This window comes from Doryrhamphus excisus, chromosome 7, assembly GCF_030265055.1.
Source record: "Doryrhamphus excisus isolate RoL2022-K1 chromosome 7, RoL_Dexc_1.0, whole genome shotgun sequence".
NCBI classification, from domain to species: domain Eukaryota; kingdom Metazoa; phylum Chordata; class Actinopteri; order Syngnathiformes; family Syngnathidae; genus Doryrhamphus; species Doryrhamphus excisus.
Genome location: NC_080472.1, coordinates 7,924,154 through 7,941,316, shown reverse-complemented (window position 1 = coordinate 7,941,316; position 17,163 = coordinate 7,924,154). Strand labels below are relative to the sequence as shown.

Sequence of the window (17,163 nt, the reverse complement as noted above, 5' to 3'; positions counted from 1 at the left end):
GGCGGTCGAGTGGTTAGAGACCAGGTTTCAATTCCACCCTCAGCCATCTCTGTGTGGAGTTTGCATGTTCTCCCCGTGCATGTGTGGGTTTTCTCTGGGTACTCCGGTTTCCTCCCACATTCCAAAAACATGCTAGGTTAATTGGCCACTCCAAATTGTCCATAGGTATGAATGTGAGTGTGAATGGTTGTTTGTCTATATGTGCCCTGTGATTGGCTGGCCACCAGTCCAGGGTGTACTCCTCCTCTTGCCCGAAGACAGCTGGGATAGGCTCCAGCACCCCCGCGACCCTCGTGAGGAAAAAGCAGTAGAAAATGAATGAATGAATGAATGAATATATATGTGTGTGTGAGTATATGTGTGTGTATATATATATATAAGTATATAAAAAGATATTGTAAGTGTATTGTATTGTAAGTGTATATGTGAGAAACATTAATGTAACATAGTATGCATTTCTGAAATAAATTATGAAGAAATATTACATGTTCCCCCTTGTCTACAAATTTCCCCACTGAGGGACGAATAAAGGCATATCTTAAGGCATATCTTAATCTTTAGACGTCCTCCATATGCTCGACCCTTGATTCAAATAGTGTCTGGGCATGTGAGAGATAACTTTAGCCTCTCATTTGAACCCCCCCACATATGTCCCATCTATACAGTAACGTGTCTGTCGAAGTTGGACCTGAAGCCCTCTGTTCAGCTTGTATTGATTGTCAGCTAGTGTGCAAGTCTTATTAAATGGGACCTCTCATTATTCTGAAAGAACTTGTCTAGTCTCTCATCTATCACAAAACGACACGAAGGCCACATTTGAGCACACATTTTGACTTCAAACTTAAAACGGTGATCAGCTGTCGGAGTTCAAATGCACTTTTCGATAAATTGCTGACTCTTTCTTCTTTGTGCTGTTTGATCCTTACGTGGGAGTACTTCTAACTTTCCCAGAGTTTTATCCTTCCATCGGGAGTGGAGCTGCTGGACCACGTCTACTGCGGCAGCCAGCGTGATTAATGAGGCATGATTCCAAACACCTCGCGGAAACAACGTCTGAGCGGGAGGAATGAAGACGGCAAATAATCGCCAAGAAAAGACTGAAAGCAGATGATCTACCTGGCTTGAGGAAGGAGGCTGAGGTGTAGAAGGAAGATCCACAAGGCCAAGTGCAGGGGTTCAGGTTTCCTAAATGCAGCAGCCATATCACCTGAGAGCGGATGTCCCTGAAGGAAACAGAACAACATGAATTTCTCCAAATCATATCAATATATTCAAACTTTTAACGTATCGACAAAGTAATTCCCATGTTTTGAGAACTAGAACTGCAAATTTGACAGAAAGAGAACATACTGTGAATGCGATATATTTTTTTTTAACTCGGATAAAGAATACACTGACGTCTGCAATTTTACAAATACGCTTCACCGCCTGCGTATTTTCGTGACTGCGGGGCAACACGCACACGGTGTCACGGTATACTTCCTCAGTTAATTAAAACATAACCAAGACACGTACGGCTTCTTCGCTGCGTGTCACGGCGCATGTGGCAGCCAATCGCCTTGTGAGGGGGTGAGGGAGCACTCCAAGGGTGCTGCTGCCTCTGTTCGCCATGTCGGTAGACAATCCTTGTCTGGAGATAATTACTTTGCACTATAAATATTGTCTGGTGCGCTGTTGCCCGGGGGACTCAGTCCCCTTTAATTATTGAACTATGTCTACTTCAAGGAAACGGATCATTTGGAGTGTTTGGCAGATATTATCCCATTATTGTCTGAAAGTATGGTTATGTCTCACTATTTTGCAGCTTCACTCTATCATGGTTTTCCAAATATTTACGAATAAATCATTTGGTTTTATGGTGGAATGTGGCTCATTGTTAGTCATAAAAAATTTCTATTTAAGCAAATGTTACATATTTTTTGCCTAAATTAAGCATAACAATGGCTAAATGAATAAATACAAATATAAGACATTCAGTCAGTGTGAATGGTTGTTTGTCTATATGTGCCCTGTGATTGGCTGGCGACCAATCTCACCCAAAGACAGCTGGGATAGGCTCCAGCATCCCCCACGACCCTCCTGAGGATAAGCGTTAGAAAATGAATGAATAGAAGACATTCAAAGATGTTGTGGTGATGTACTATTCCATATGAGCCACTAGGTGTCAGTAATGTTCTGATTGCCAGCTTTGAAATATATCACAACAGCCGCAATGACGGCTAAGACGGGCTGAGCTAAAACTCCACTCTGAATCCCCTGACGTCGCTTCCTGTGCACCCCCCCTCCCCCCACTCAGCTCCCCTCGCACTGGAACACATTTACAGCAACAAACAATAACATGAACACAATAATAATAATGGCCTTAATGCTTATTACATTACACTGATGAGACCGTAGTCACTCTACAGAACAGGAAGTAAAAAAAATAACTCTTCCAATGCTAACATGTGTCTATATTACGTCTTCTTTTCGCTTATGTCTACAATATTGGGTAATAGGAGTAAAAAGGGAACTATAGGGGTGTTATTTCATGTTTGGAGGGCTCTTCTACTGTTAAAAATCATATCAAGAATTTTTTCTATGCTCTAACTACACAAAATTCTATTTATACATATACGCGTTTCGGAAGGCTGGTCGTTTCCCTGTCAAGATGATTCCCCCGCCACCAGAAGTCGATTCCCCGTCAGGCACTGGTATCAGATAATATGTAAACAATACCCAAAACATACTTTAGCGCAGTCAAGTTACACTTGTGGCCTGCACGGCGGTTGAGTGGTTAGCGCGCAGACCTCACAGCTAGGAGACCAGGGTTCAATTCCACCCTCGGCCATTTCTGTGTGGAGTTTGCATGTTCTCTCCGTGCATGCGTGGGTTTTCTCCGGGTACTCCGGTTTCCTCCCACATTCCAAAAACATGCTAGGTTAATTGGCCACTCCAAAATGTCCATAGGTACGTATGAATGGTTGTTTGTCTATATGTGCCCTGTGATTGGCTGGCCACCAGTCCAGGGTGTACCCCGCCTCTCACCCAAAGACAGCTGGGATAGGCTCCAGCACCCCCATGCCCCTTGTGAGGATAAGCGGTAGAAAATGAATGAAGTTACACTTTTGGAATTCTCCAAATTTTTTGTTGGTTGAGAAGTATTTGTGGTGACGATGAAGGGATAAGATCTCGACAATGAAAGAATGAGCTATATATATATATATGATATATACGATATAGATATGATATATAGATAGTGGCCATTTTGGGATTGAAGGCATTCTATAATCTCCATTACCACGAGAAAAGAAGCCAAACGACCTCAGCAGAGCAGATGCACAGCCACTGAAGCGCACATGTGTGGCAGCTGTTTTGTACTTTAAAGACTTTTATTGTGCTTTTGTGAGATTGTGCCCCCCCCCCCCCACCCCAACCCCTTACGGCCGGCACGGAGAGAAAGGATCAAACAGTCCCCTCAGGGGAATCAATGTTGTCTTTGTTACTGAGAGCACTCCTCCTCGCACGGGGAGTAAACAAATGATTGGACATATAGACAGAACGCTTTATTGCTTGTCTTACTAGCGTCCTTCGACATGGTTTCTGTTTGGACTCTTAAGAGGGACTTGCCTTGTTACAGTTCCGATTATGTCCACAATCACATGCTCATATATCTACCCGATGCTTTTTGCTGCAGAAAACTACGATACTATGTTTGTAAGTAACGTGCAAATACAGAATATGATCTCTCTGATGACAATTGTGGTATTTTTAGGAAGCATGTCATTCACTGTGCTACCTTCAATGACTGAATGAAAATTGGAAAAAGAATGCAATTGAAATTCTTGCCCTTTGCTGCAGTGCTTGATAAGTCTGACAGCCATGAGATGTTTTCGACGTGCTTCGGGGTCGGTCTGGTCCCCCCCCCCCCACAGTTTTGTACAGCAGCCTGCGACCGCTTCAAAAAATAAACGGCGACAGTAATGCACTGTTCTGAGAAAGTGTGTCAGCCATGTTAACTTTACGCTTATCTGATCTCTCACTGGATATGCTAATGAGGATATAATCACACCCAGGTTAGTCTACATGCATTTGCATAAATCACTTGAGAAGTGACTTGCATAACGGAGAATGGTACTTGGTACGGCGCGTTTCTCCGCGGAGGAAAAACAAAGCTAATTTGGATTAGCACGCCTTCGTAAACACGCGCCTGGTGCATATGCCCCAATGTTGTTCCTGTACTATTCACAAGCTGAAAAACACACTTTCTCACATGCCCGGATTAGGTTTTTTTTTAAATCACAAAACGTCCTTGTGAGTGGACTATTAGCTTGCTATTACAGCCAAACCTCAGTTAGCATACGCTCCGGTTAGAGTGTTTTTCAGTTCACGTCAGAAAATGTATGCCACAATTTTGCCGCACTGCATGAGTCCAACTGTGTTCTTAAGGTATTTTTTTTAAATCACAAAATGTCCTTGTTAGCGGACTATTAGCTTGCTATTACAGTCAAACCTCAGTTAGCATACGCCCTGGTTAGCAAGTTTTTATTATATATATATATATATATATATATATATATATATATATATATATATATATATATATATATATATATATATATATATATATATACTATATATTTAATTAATTATTGTTTTTTATTATTTTTAATTATAATTAATTATTTTTTTCAGTTAGCATACGGTTAGCAAGTTTTTTTTTTATTATATATTTTTTTCCAGCTTGCTATTACAGCCAAACCTCAGTTAGCATACGCCCCGGTTAGCGTGTTTTTCAGTTAACATACAACTTATGGCAACATTTTCAAAGTCTTTGTCAACAATCTCGTTTTCAATCGAGGTCAAAGTGACATTAAATGTTAGAGTCGGACCTTCTGGAAGGGATTAATGATGCTTACTGGTATCATGAGATGAGGTATATTTGAAAAATACATTCATGTATTCAGGCTAGACGAGAGCCCCGAGGATGATGTGTGTAATGAAAATGCTCACGTGTGTGGGAGAGTGGATAATATATGTCAGGAAATTAAACAGCGGCCTTTTCTGTCTGACATTACAAGACAGGGAAATGACATCCATGAGCCCAGAGGGTATCCTTTACTTTTACCAGGGAACATAAAACCTTCAATGGATAATGATCCAGTATTAGCCTTAACAAAATGCAGAAAGGAAGGAGTCAAATTTATGTTTTTATTTACATTCCAATTAATTCAATTCCAGTCTAATTGGCTACATACACAATGTTGTTGACACCGTAATGGAGGTCATGTTTTCACCATCCCCTTTTACATTGTTTACATTTACATGTGTGCCAATAGAGGCAAATTTTGCCCTAAATTTTTAACATCAACCCAAAAATATCTTAATAAAGTAAAGAAATGACAAAGCACGGCATATTGTACGCTAACTGGAAATTTGAAAATTTGGCCATAATGTGGCATTGACCAAAAACAAGCTAACCAGGGCGTATACTAACGCCGGCTCCACTGTGTTAGCAAGCTAATAGGCTGCTAACAAGGAGGTGTTGTGATAAAAATATATTAAGAGTAAAATGCACAATACTGTCTGCTAACCAAAAAAACATATGCAAGCCGAGGCAAAATTTTGCCGTAAATTTGGTGGATTAGCAATTATTAGCTTGCGCAATTCAAAAATTCTAAAAATATTCGATTTGGTAATAAGTTTTTCACAATACATTACCTGTTAATATTCAAAACACATTTTCTCACAGAGCTACGCCATATGATTTGCGAGGTTTTGGGAATTTGATCATTCCAATGGCAAATTCCACCAGGAGATGTTTTTCCTTATCAGTTTGTGGGGTTAAGCTGTGGAATAGTCCGAATGCTAACCAAGGCGTATGCTAAACAAGGTTTAACTCTAGTATTAGCAAGCTAATAAGATGCTAGCAAAGACAATAAATATACATATGAACACGCTTTGACTCGCGCAGTTTATCAATAACACAGCAGGACGCAAAAAAACTCCAAAACCTATACGCAAACCCAGGCAAACCCACGAAAATGTTCAATGTTAACAGAAAACCATGCTAACCAGGGCGTATGCTAACCGAGATTCCACTACATAAGCCTTGGTGGGACCCACTGCTGTTTGACAAAATAGTTTAATTGTTAAAAAAGAAAAGGAAACATGGCTTGTTAAAAAGACTAATGATGTGCTCAATAAACAAACATGGAAACTTTCAAATGTATAATAAGGAGAATTACCCAAAGATCCTTATACTGCTGTTTTGATTCTCCAATTACAGTATATGAAATATCACAAAGAAAACTTGCTCAACAGCACTCTTACAAAGAAACACAAATCCTTTACATATGAATACGACGAACAGAAAGAGTGCCGCCGGCCTGCCGGGTACAATTGTTCAGCCGATCTACCAATACCTGCATGCAAATGAAGGGCTCAGTGGTTCCCGGGGCTTAGACTACGCTGAAAGCAGAGACGGAAGGAAAGAAAAAACACGCCACTTTTGTTGGCAAATTAAAATAGCTTGCCTTTGGTGACAGCAGACCTCAAGCACATTTCACATTTGTAACATTTGCTTTCAATTCTCCTGTCATTTTCCACAGGGTAAAAAAGCCATATATGAGTAATGAGTAAAATAATCTCATTTGACTGAAATAAAAGGCTGAAAATGCCTTTTGATGAATTTTTTTATGGTTTCTGACTGGATGTGTTTGCAGAGCGATATGCGCATTAACGTCAAGTGATAAGAAATGGAAGTTATGACCTAAAGGAAATGGCTGCAGCTCAATCCCATTTCCTCCCTTCCCTCCTTGCTATTATTCTTCTTTGGACTCTTGCAGGCATCCGGGGGTCAGGGTGAAGTGTTCGGACTAAATGTCCCTCCAATTGGACGGTTTTAAGAGGCATACTATAAATGGACACCCAGTTTATTCTTTTCTAAACTAAGCAGGATAGGATTACCAACACCTTTTTGTGTTGTTTACGTTGATATCGGGGCGGTTAGCATGTTAGCCACGCAGTCCTGGGTTTGCATCTCTGCTTGGACATCTCTGTGTGGAGTTTGCATGTTCTCCCCGTTCATGCGTGGGTTTTCTCCAGGTACTCCGGTTTCCTCCCACATTCCAAAAACATGCTAGCTTCATTGGTCACTCCAAATTGTCCATAGGTATGAATGTGCCTATTGGATAGGCTATTGGATAGGCTCCAGCATACCTGTGACCCTAGTGAAGATAAGCGGTATATAAAATGGATGGATGGATGTTGGTATCATTGACAGCTGTCACAGAAGCAACATATTTGTGTCAAAGTGAAAGTTGTGCTTGAACTTCTTCACGAAGAGATGACTTTTTGTAGTCGGGAACTGATATTGTCCTGAAAGTTCCCAATGTTCTACTGCTGAGTACTTAAGACGGTAGAAAGGTAGAGACAAACTTTTGTTTTCTGATGAAAGACGAGAGTCTAATCATTCTTGTAGGTTCCATGTGAAGAACGCAATATTCTTCGTGCCTTGCAAAATCAGTCAAAATGGCCGACACTGAAGTGGGTCTGACAGGTGGCTGGGATTGAATGAGAATGAAATAATACCCACTGTATTAGCAAGCATACTGTCCGCTAACCAAGAAAACATATGTAAACCAAGGCAAAATTTTGCCGTAAATTTGGTGGGTTAGCAATTATTAGCTTGCTCAATTCAAAAATTCTAAAAATACACGATTTGGTAAAATTATATACAGCCAAGTTTATGTTTTTTATGTTTATGTTGAAAGTATTTCACGATACATTACCTGTTAATATTCAAAACACATTTTCTCACAGAGCTATGACATTTGATTTGCGAGGTTTTGGGAATTTGGTCATTCTAATGGCAAATTCCACCAGAAGATGTTTTTCGTTATCAGTTTGTGGGGTTAAGCTGTGGAATAGTCCGAATGCTAACCAAGGTAAAGAAGGTTTAACTCTATTAGCAAGCTAATAAGATGTTAGCAAAGACAATAAAAATACATAGGAACCTGCTTTGACTCACGCAGTTTATCAATAACACAGCAGGACGCAAAAAAAAAAACCAAAACCTGTAAGCAAACCCAGGCATAATGTTCAATGTTAACAGAAAACCATGCTAACCGGGGCGTATGCTAACCGAGATTCCACTGCATAGGCCTCGGTGGGACCCACTGCTGTTGGCTGAAATAGTTTAATTGTTAAAAAAAAGGATACATGGCTTGTTAAAAAGACTAATGATGTGCTCAATAAACAAACATGGAAACTTTCAAATGTATAATAAGGAGGAGAAGTACCCAAATTTGTCATAAATTTGGTAGGTTAGCAATTATTAGCTTGCTCAATTCAAAAATTCTAAAAATACACAATTTAGTAAAATTATATATACAGCCAAGTTTATGTTTTTTTATGTTTATGTTGAAAGTATTTCAAACTTTCAATAGTTCAAGTATACCCAATGTTGCTGTCATTGTACTGATAGCACTGCATTACCCAACGATAACTACGCCAAACATTGTAGATTGTTGTACTTAGTCAAGTAAGAAACCCTAAGGAGCGTCAAAGAATAAATAATATAACTCCGACCAAAAGGGTTTTAAATGTAAACTGTCACCGTCCAATTTGGTCTTATTATTAAATCATTTGTCAGCCTTGTTCTTAATCTTGCTGTTACTCCGTCTTTATCTTCCTTGGGGATTTGTGCATGCTCCACTTTAGCCCATGGCCCTGAGCAAAGTTTCTTCTGTTTTTTTCATTGTGGGTATGCAAGGTAATGCATTGTGGGTATTGCAAGATAATAAGCTCCTGTGAACAATTTAGCGCTGAAACAGAATACTTCAAATGTCATTTTCGTCTCCCACTGCCAAAGCTCAGCTCGTTGATGCTCTGTTAGGGAAAGCTTGAGGGTTGATGAAGGAATTGGAATACCGGAAATAACAAAATGCCCCTGAAGGGGGCAGGTGTATGTTGTGGACAACCAATTGTACAAGAATAAAGTCATAATATTCGTTCATTCATTCCTTCATTTTCCACTGCTTATCCTCACGAGGGTCGTGGGGGGTGCTGGAGCCTATCCCAGCTGTCTTCGGGCGAGAGGCGGGGTACACCCTGGACTGGTGGCCAGCCAATCACAGGGCACATATAGACAAACAACCATTCACACTCACATTCATACCTATGGACAATTTGGAGTCACCAATTAACCTAGCATGTTTTTGGAATGTGGGAGGAAACCGGAGTACCCGGAGAAAACCCACGCATGCACGGGGAGAACATGCAAACTCCACACAGAGATGGCCGAGGGTGGAATTGAACCCTTATCCTTCCTGGCTTGATTGATGTATCCATTCCAATAAAGCAAACAGTTGGGGGGCAACTGTCAGCAACATTTGTTGGACTACAAGTTGTAACCCCCCCCCCCCAGCCAGTGTGTGAAATCTCACAAAGCGTTGCTGACGCTGATTGCGGATTACAGTAGTAAATATATGTATGTATATACGTAATTTATTACTATTTATTACTATATAATCATATATCTCTATATATATCTATATATCATATATATATTCATCAGATTCATCTATGCAACTGTTTGGCTATTGGAATAATAGTTTTTGTCAATTTAAAAATGTAAATGTCCTCCAATATATGAATATTTGTGAAAGTCCTTGGCCACCCATGAAGGTAGAGCATTATCTTTGTGTTTTAGGCCACACCGGATCTTCCCACTCATCGTTTTTGACAAAACACCAATGAACATGTCGGCTGGTCTGTTGCCAACCAAACCGCGAACCGACTTGTGGAACTGATTAACCGCGACAAACAAGGGACGACTGTTGTGGTGTTTCGGTCTTTCGGGTTCCCTTGTTCCTGTGAAGTCCATGAAAATGTGTACCTGTTTATATTGCTGTGACTGTTATGGCGCCTCCAGTGACCCCCATTTAATTCTATTGACCGTCGTTATGCCCCGAGCTGAGGCTAACAAGTCCATCCAATGTTTGTTGCTTACCGAGTCGAGCATGTTCACAAACAAACAAAACAATTCCCCCTCCCTTCTGCTGACTCACCAATATGAACATTAGCCCTTTATCAAATCTGCAAAGTACACAATATGGACGTGACCAGAGTGTGTCCCTTGACACTTGTAGCAAGGCAGTTCAAAGAAGCAGGTTAATACGCAAACGGCGTCCTTAAGGCAGCACACCAGGATTTACTAAAGGTTTTCAATTATTTATTGACATGCTGGAATAAGTGGAAGAGCTTGTTTCTTTTTTTTTTATTCAAGCTCGTATGTTGTGTTGTGCACTTTGTGCTGTAATCAGGCAAGTGTCCCTGCAACAACCCCAACCCAGCTGCCGGGAGGAGGAGATTTGATCAGATAAATGGAATAATAAGCTAAATCAGTATGACTTTTGCAATTAGAGTGGTGAAGCAAATCTGCATACAAATCAGTGCAGACTTAATTAAAAAGAAAGGCAAAGCAGCTGTTAGACGAGGGATAGGGCGTCTGCCTTGTAGGTGAAATCTGCCGGCATTGGTGAAGGATTCATGGTGACGAGCAAGGCCGTCTTTGGCACTCACCACCTGTGCTCAGGTTTTACCTTTTGGAGCTCATTGCCAAAACAAATCAGGATGCAACCCCACCGAGTAAACCCTTTGTATTGAGTTGTGGACTCCTATAGAGCAGCTACACACAATAACCTGCACAGTAAGCTTTCTAGATCTTCCACAATCAACACCTATTCCAGCAGGATTTCCTTGGATTTCCTCTGTTTTAATTTATTTCCACCCACGGCCCGCCAACAGGTTGTACACCCATATAAGAAAGTCTGACTCATTGTGATGTCATAGTGAGCCGGTATTGGAAAAAACTCTCTGGAACCGAACTCTCAGTTCTTTCAGGACTCACTTCCAAATGCGCAACCCTCATTATCTGAAACTTTGGCATCGCTTAACACGGGAATACAACATTCTAACTACATTTATAGGTCAGAAAAGTGGAGAAAGCACAGTAGGTCCCCTTTAAGAACCCTTCTATCAGGTCATGTTTTCAGTCTTTTAAATCATCAAAAAGTACCACATTTATGCTGATTGCTGAGTGTAGTAAAGTGTTTGATAATATGTTATTATATTAATCATTAGTGCGGTCAAAGTGAAAGTGTTAATAACGCAGAAGTGAGATGGTTGCAATTGAAACTCACTGTTATCGGTTTTATGTCATACACCCAAAAAGCAAATATATATATATATATATATATATATATATATATATATATATATATATATATATATATATATATATATATATATATATATACGTATATATATTTCTGGACTATAAGTTGACCCAAAGTATAAGTCGCTCCAGGCCAAAAATGCATAATTTGGTAGAAAAAAACATACATAAGTTGCACTGAAGTCATTTTTTTTGTGGGTGATTCATTTTCCAAACTACTTGACCAAAACAGACATTACGTCCTCTTGGAAGGCAAGTTCTAACAATAAAAGAATAGAGAACAGGCTGAATAGGTGTAAGATATGCTAACACAATGCTTATTCAGCTACACAAAAAGTAAACATGAACAGAAAAGGTGTCCAGTCTTTATGTAACATAAACACTTTTTTCATTTATAAGTCGCTCTGGAGTATAAGTCGCAGGAACAGCCAACCTATGAAAAAAAGTGCGACTTATAGTCCGGAAAATATGGTATATATACATATATATATATATTTTTGTTTTTTTGATGACTTTAAAACGTTGAACTTCTACAGATGCAAAATCGAGAGCATCCTCACCAGTTGCATCACAGCCTGGTATGGGAACTGCGGACCGGAAGGCATTGCAAAGAGTAGTGAAATCTGCCCAACGCATTGCCGCAGCCTCACTTCCTGCCATCGGAGACATCTACAGGAAGCATTGTCTCTAAGGACTCCTACCACCCAGCACACAGACTGTTTGCCCTCCTACCCTCAGGGAGGCGCTATAGGAGCTTATGAACAAGAACCACCAGGTTCAGGAACAGCTTTTTCCCAACAGATGTCTCGTTGTTGAACTCTGCCCCCCAATAGCCCCCCCCCCAGTCACTTCATTGCACTACTTTACTGCACTACTGTACATATTACTATTATATCTTGTCACATTCATATATATTTATATCCCTGTACATATCCACACTATATCATAGTCATAGCCTGTTATAGTTTGTACATATATCTTTTACAGCTCTATTTTATTGCTTCATTTATTTACTCATATGGTATTTATAAATTTGCACTTCTGGTTGGACGCTAAGTGCATTTTGTTGCCCTGTACCAGTGACATGAGCAATAATAATAAAGTTTTATCTAATCTAATCTAATCTAATCTAATCTAACATCAATCTCGTATGCTTATAAGAGTTACTCTATTTTTAATCATTGAAGATGGGTATTGCAGAAAGATTGGAAGGAATGAACGACGCAAACTGAGGTTCCAGTGTTTCTATTCAAAATGATGACAATGGAGCATGTCCACTGCAGAGTCCTTTCACTTGAAGAACATGTCACGCGGAATATTTGTGAAATGCTTAACCAGATGAGCGTCTTCCAAAGCCGACGGCATTACATGGCCGACTGAGCGGGGCCCCACATGGCGGGTAAATTAATATCGCCGTTCAGACGGAGACATGTTCTCCTTGTCCTCAGCGGATTGGTGTAGTGAGAGAAAAGCCTTTGCACATTCGGATGGGCCACCAAAGTTCCTTCAGGAATGTATGGACTGGGGTGTGCACCCCACACCGGTCCTGCCGCCTGTAAGGCAAAGAAGTGGGTGGTCTGTAAGCGTCCGCCTACTTCTTGACATGTTCCTCATCTTCAGCTACCTGTGTGAGTGCTCACGTTTAGCAATCCCAGTGAGGCGGCGTGCAGGGAATGATATTGTGGGTCAGCACAGTAATCCCGTGCGGCGGGGGCGCTACGGGAATACAAATGAGTGTCATACCATTGATCCGCCGCTCAATACCCCGCCAGTGCTAGAAAGGATTGACAAATGTTGCGATCCAGGTTTACCAGCAAAATACAAAACTGCTGAACGCCGTGGAAAGGAAAGCTATGGTGTTTCAGGTTTTGGTAAAAATCAGGCCAGAGGTGTCTGGCAAGTGGCGTCCCTTTCTGTATTGATGCACCATTTGACTGTGGGGTGGCTTGCATTATTCATCCGTCACAGCATGCGCCCCTTGTTTGCATAGCAGTCATTATTTTATCATGAACCTGATGATGGCTCACTCCATTCCTCTTTGGAATCTGATTGTTGGAGCAATTGCATTTGTGGTCGTCTGGGGGTCTGATTATCACAGCAGGTAGCATCTGGCCCCGTGGATCTTTTCATTGCTGCGGAATGTGAAAGGGGGCTTGTGTTCTTTATAAATCGTCAACATTGACATTACAGTCATGCTGACCAGGCATCATTTGGAATTGTAGAAAAATATAAGCCAACAAGCACGATGGTGACTTCCTTATATGGGCATGCAAGCTGCCGGGAGGCGGGCTGTGAGGGGAATAAGTGGAACAGAGAGTTTTGGAAATCCAAGGAAATCCAGCTGGAATAGGTGCAGATTCTAGAAGAAAACCTTCTGTGTGTGTTATTGTGTGTAGCTGCTCTATGGGAGTCCACAACTCGATACAAATGGTCGGAAAATGAGCACCACTTTAAAGTTGGTTTTATCTTGTATAATAGCAGACACAAATCAACGGCTATTACTTCATTTTAGTCTAACACGTGTTCTGTGTTATTTTACTGTCACGCCTAACCCCTCCTGTCTGGTTCTGAATAGACTGAGAGACTTTTACACTTTCAGCAATGGCTGAATCATCCATTCAAGCACTTTTGGTTACATTGAACATTCGCTCTTTCAACAACAACAATGGTTTCCACTTTCCACACCACTTAACCACCCAACTGAACCTCACAACAATGTAATCATACGGTGAGCGAAGGATGGCTAGCTAACTGACTTTGGTAACAGGTGTATAAGAAGCTAACTTGCTAACGCTACATTGATAACATTTGTTAGTATGGTTTATTGTGAATTACGCTACACAAGCAGGCTTCAACAGTGTTGCTAGCCTATTTACCATGCAAAGTATCACCTGCATACCTGAAATCAAGCAGGGGTGCAGCTGTGCTGGTCTACCACAAGTTGGTCTCCTGGTCAAAAATACATCCATCATGTATCAATATTAGCATCAGCACAGAGTAAAGCAAATATCACAACAACGGTGTTTGCTTGCGTGCTAACAAAGTAGCACGTATCGGCAGCGTGGCGGTAAAAAGATGTTGCAGCTAAGTGCAAAACTTGTCATGCACAAGTTTCCCGTGGTGGCGCAGAACCGGGGAAGTTTAATACCATCACGAATATGAAGCAGAAATGCACGGGAAGCTCTCACGGGACGACAAAAGGTATTAGCTATCTCGGAAAAGAGCGGGCCCCTGTTACTGCTGAGTAATGTTGTTAGTGGCCAATATTCAAGGCTGCAACATCGGAAGTGGAAAAACTCAGAAAAGACACCCAAAATACTTTTGAGTTAAGTCTATTGGCTTAGTGTATTTCGGTCTTATCGCTTCCCATAGGAATGTTTTCATGACACCCACCACTCACATAGCACAACTGGAGTAGCACAACACACACATAGCACAACTGGAGTAGCACAACACTCACATAGCACAACTGAAGTAGCACCACTCACATAGCACAACTGGAGTAGCACAACACTCACATAGCACAACTGGAGTAGCACAACACTCACATAGCACAACTGGAGTAGCACAACACTCACATAGCACAACTGGAGTAGCACAACATAGTTGAAATCAGTTAAAGCCAATTTCTCACACACAAGCTTAGCTTTGACTTTCCAGAGGGACGGGCCGTTTTTCCTACAATTTGTAAACCAATAGCGGCGTGATCCCAAAAACCCGGAAGTAAATCAACATTAATTCAATGCCACCTTGCCATCTCGGCAGCTTTCATGCTTTGGCTCCTGGAGTAGATGTACCCCAGCTAACCCCCACTGTTGCAGACGCTGGGTCACCTTATCAAGGCCGTCTCCCACAAGAGCAATGGCTGACGGCCAGGTAGCAATAAATTCAAATGAAATCACTTGGGCACGGTGAAGTGGGATACTTTTTATGATCCAATAAAATATCTCAGGAACCACACGTTTTGGGATAAGCCCAGTAGCAAGAGCAGCTCGGATATTAAAGGGTTCACACTGTTTGGTTTTGTTAATGAAGCGTCCACACCACACTGAAAAATGGTCATTCCAAACTCCAACATCTAAATCTTTGACTAATTACCATGAATTAGATGAAGCGTTAGGGCAATTTTCAAGCTGGGGAGTTGTCATAGCATCCCCATGACATACTGTCAGCAGTACAGCGCAGCCCCTTAAATCAAACAACCACAAGGCCAAACATTTTCTTCTAAATATTTTGTTAAAAATGTCTCTAAAGTTGCACAAATGAACAAATGAGAATTCCAACACAACCAGTCCAGGGTGTACCCCGCCTCTTGGCCAAAGCCAGCTGGGATAGGCTCCAGCATGTGACCCTAGTGAGGATAAGCGACATAGAAAATGGATGGATGGATGGACACGTTGAAAACCATCCCGGAATGAATTTGTTCCACTTTGGAGGTTGTACTGTGTGTGCTGAAGTAGTTGGTTCAAACACTAAGTCACACTATCAAACAATCAGCTCAACAACTAAGCACTGATTAACACGTAACTTAAGGTGTGTACAAGTGCCCGCAAGGCATGCTGGGAAGCCCAGCATCAACAATATTAACGACCCTTCTCGTTTGCTTCCCTGAGGACCTCCTTCAAATATTTTACAATCACGCAAAAGTGCAACAAACACAAGAAAATGTTGGAAGAGAATGTACCACAAGTTACCCAGCATGGCTTGCGGAAGGAATATATGGGGAATATTTTTGGATGTGTATCATACGTTGACATTATTTGTATGCTCACGTGGTTACATTGTGTGTGTTGTTTTTTTTGTGCTAGCTTACAGACTACTTCCTGTGTGACCCAAGCGTGCCACAATAGCACAGCACAGCCACCACAGCTAAGATGTTAAAGGTTGAAAACAAGGAATATGGAAACGCCCATTAAGTTATGCTTGTGTTGGATGTACAAGCATTTGCATTACTCAAGCATACATACACTACTGTATGTCTCTCTCTCCTTTGTTTGCTTTGTTAGTCCCTCACATCTCCTTGAAGTCGCCGTCTTTGGGCTTGAAACCAAGACATTCCACAACGTATTTCAACAGGCCATCTTTGGTAATCAGAAATGGGCTACTAGCAGCAGCAGCAGCCAAACACGTGTCAGCTGTATTTTGTGGTTTCACTGGGAGATGGAAGTCAATAGTGCAAGACTGTGAGATGGGCTGTTAATTCTCAAATGGGATTTGCGTGTCATTTCCATCAATCCAAATGCTCCAAGTGTCCTTTCCCATTACAGATGTAACTATGGTCTGCGGATGAACATGTCAGGTCGCCAGACATTTTATCAGTCTTCATTAATATTTGACACCATTTTAGTCGTGCTTGCAGTGATCCACCGCTCCTGCATGAATTGTTGACTGAGATTGGGTGAGTGCCGGGTGATTTCACCGCTTAAAATGTTTGAGACAGTGATACACTTTAATATGGTCGAGCCAAAATTAATCTGGATTTAAAAAAGCAGCTGTATTAAACCACGGTACATTGGGATACATTGGAACGATCCATCATCATTCTGTGGAAAAGTACGTGATCGGCACATGCCAATCAATGCCTTTCAACACCAATCGCAAAAAAGTGTGGGAAGTGTCCAAGAGGCAACCTGACCAGACTCCCAAGCCACCTCACTGGGCCCCTCTCCGTGTGGAGGCCAGCCACCCAAGTCTGTTCCTTCACTACCCGGCAGCTCATGACCATTGTTCTCTGTTCACCACGATGGACCAAGTGCAGACGCCACAACCATCGGCCTGTCGATGAGTTACAAATGGATGTCAATTGGACTTTAGGTGTGCATCCTATTCATGCAACAGTAGTGCAGGCAACTCTTCTCTGAATGGCGTTTATTGCACTACACCATGGATAAGGTTGTTGTTAATTATGCAGAGGTTTGCTATTAACCTTGGTGTGCCCTTAC

At 41.4% G+C, this 17,163-nt stretch overlaps 1 protein-coding gene across 2 annotated transcripts in view; it reads right to left on the bottom strand.

Moving 5' to 3' along the window:
• The window catches only part of gabra3 (gamma-aminobutyric acid type A receptor subunit alpha3), a 113,782-nt gene that overhangs the window by 76,370 nt on the left and 20,249 nt on the right, over positions 1 to 17,163 (bottom strand). For both annotated transcript variants that reach the window (XM_058076970.1, XM_058076969.1), the window contains exon 2: positions 1,117 to 1,223. In XM_058076970.1, the coding sequence (XP_057932953.1) occupies positions 1,117 to 1,202 (86 nt within the window). In that variant the 5' untranslated portion in view covers positions 1,203 to 1,223. The remainder of the gene's footprint in view (positions 1 to 1,116; positions 1,224 to 17,163) is intronic.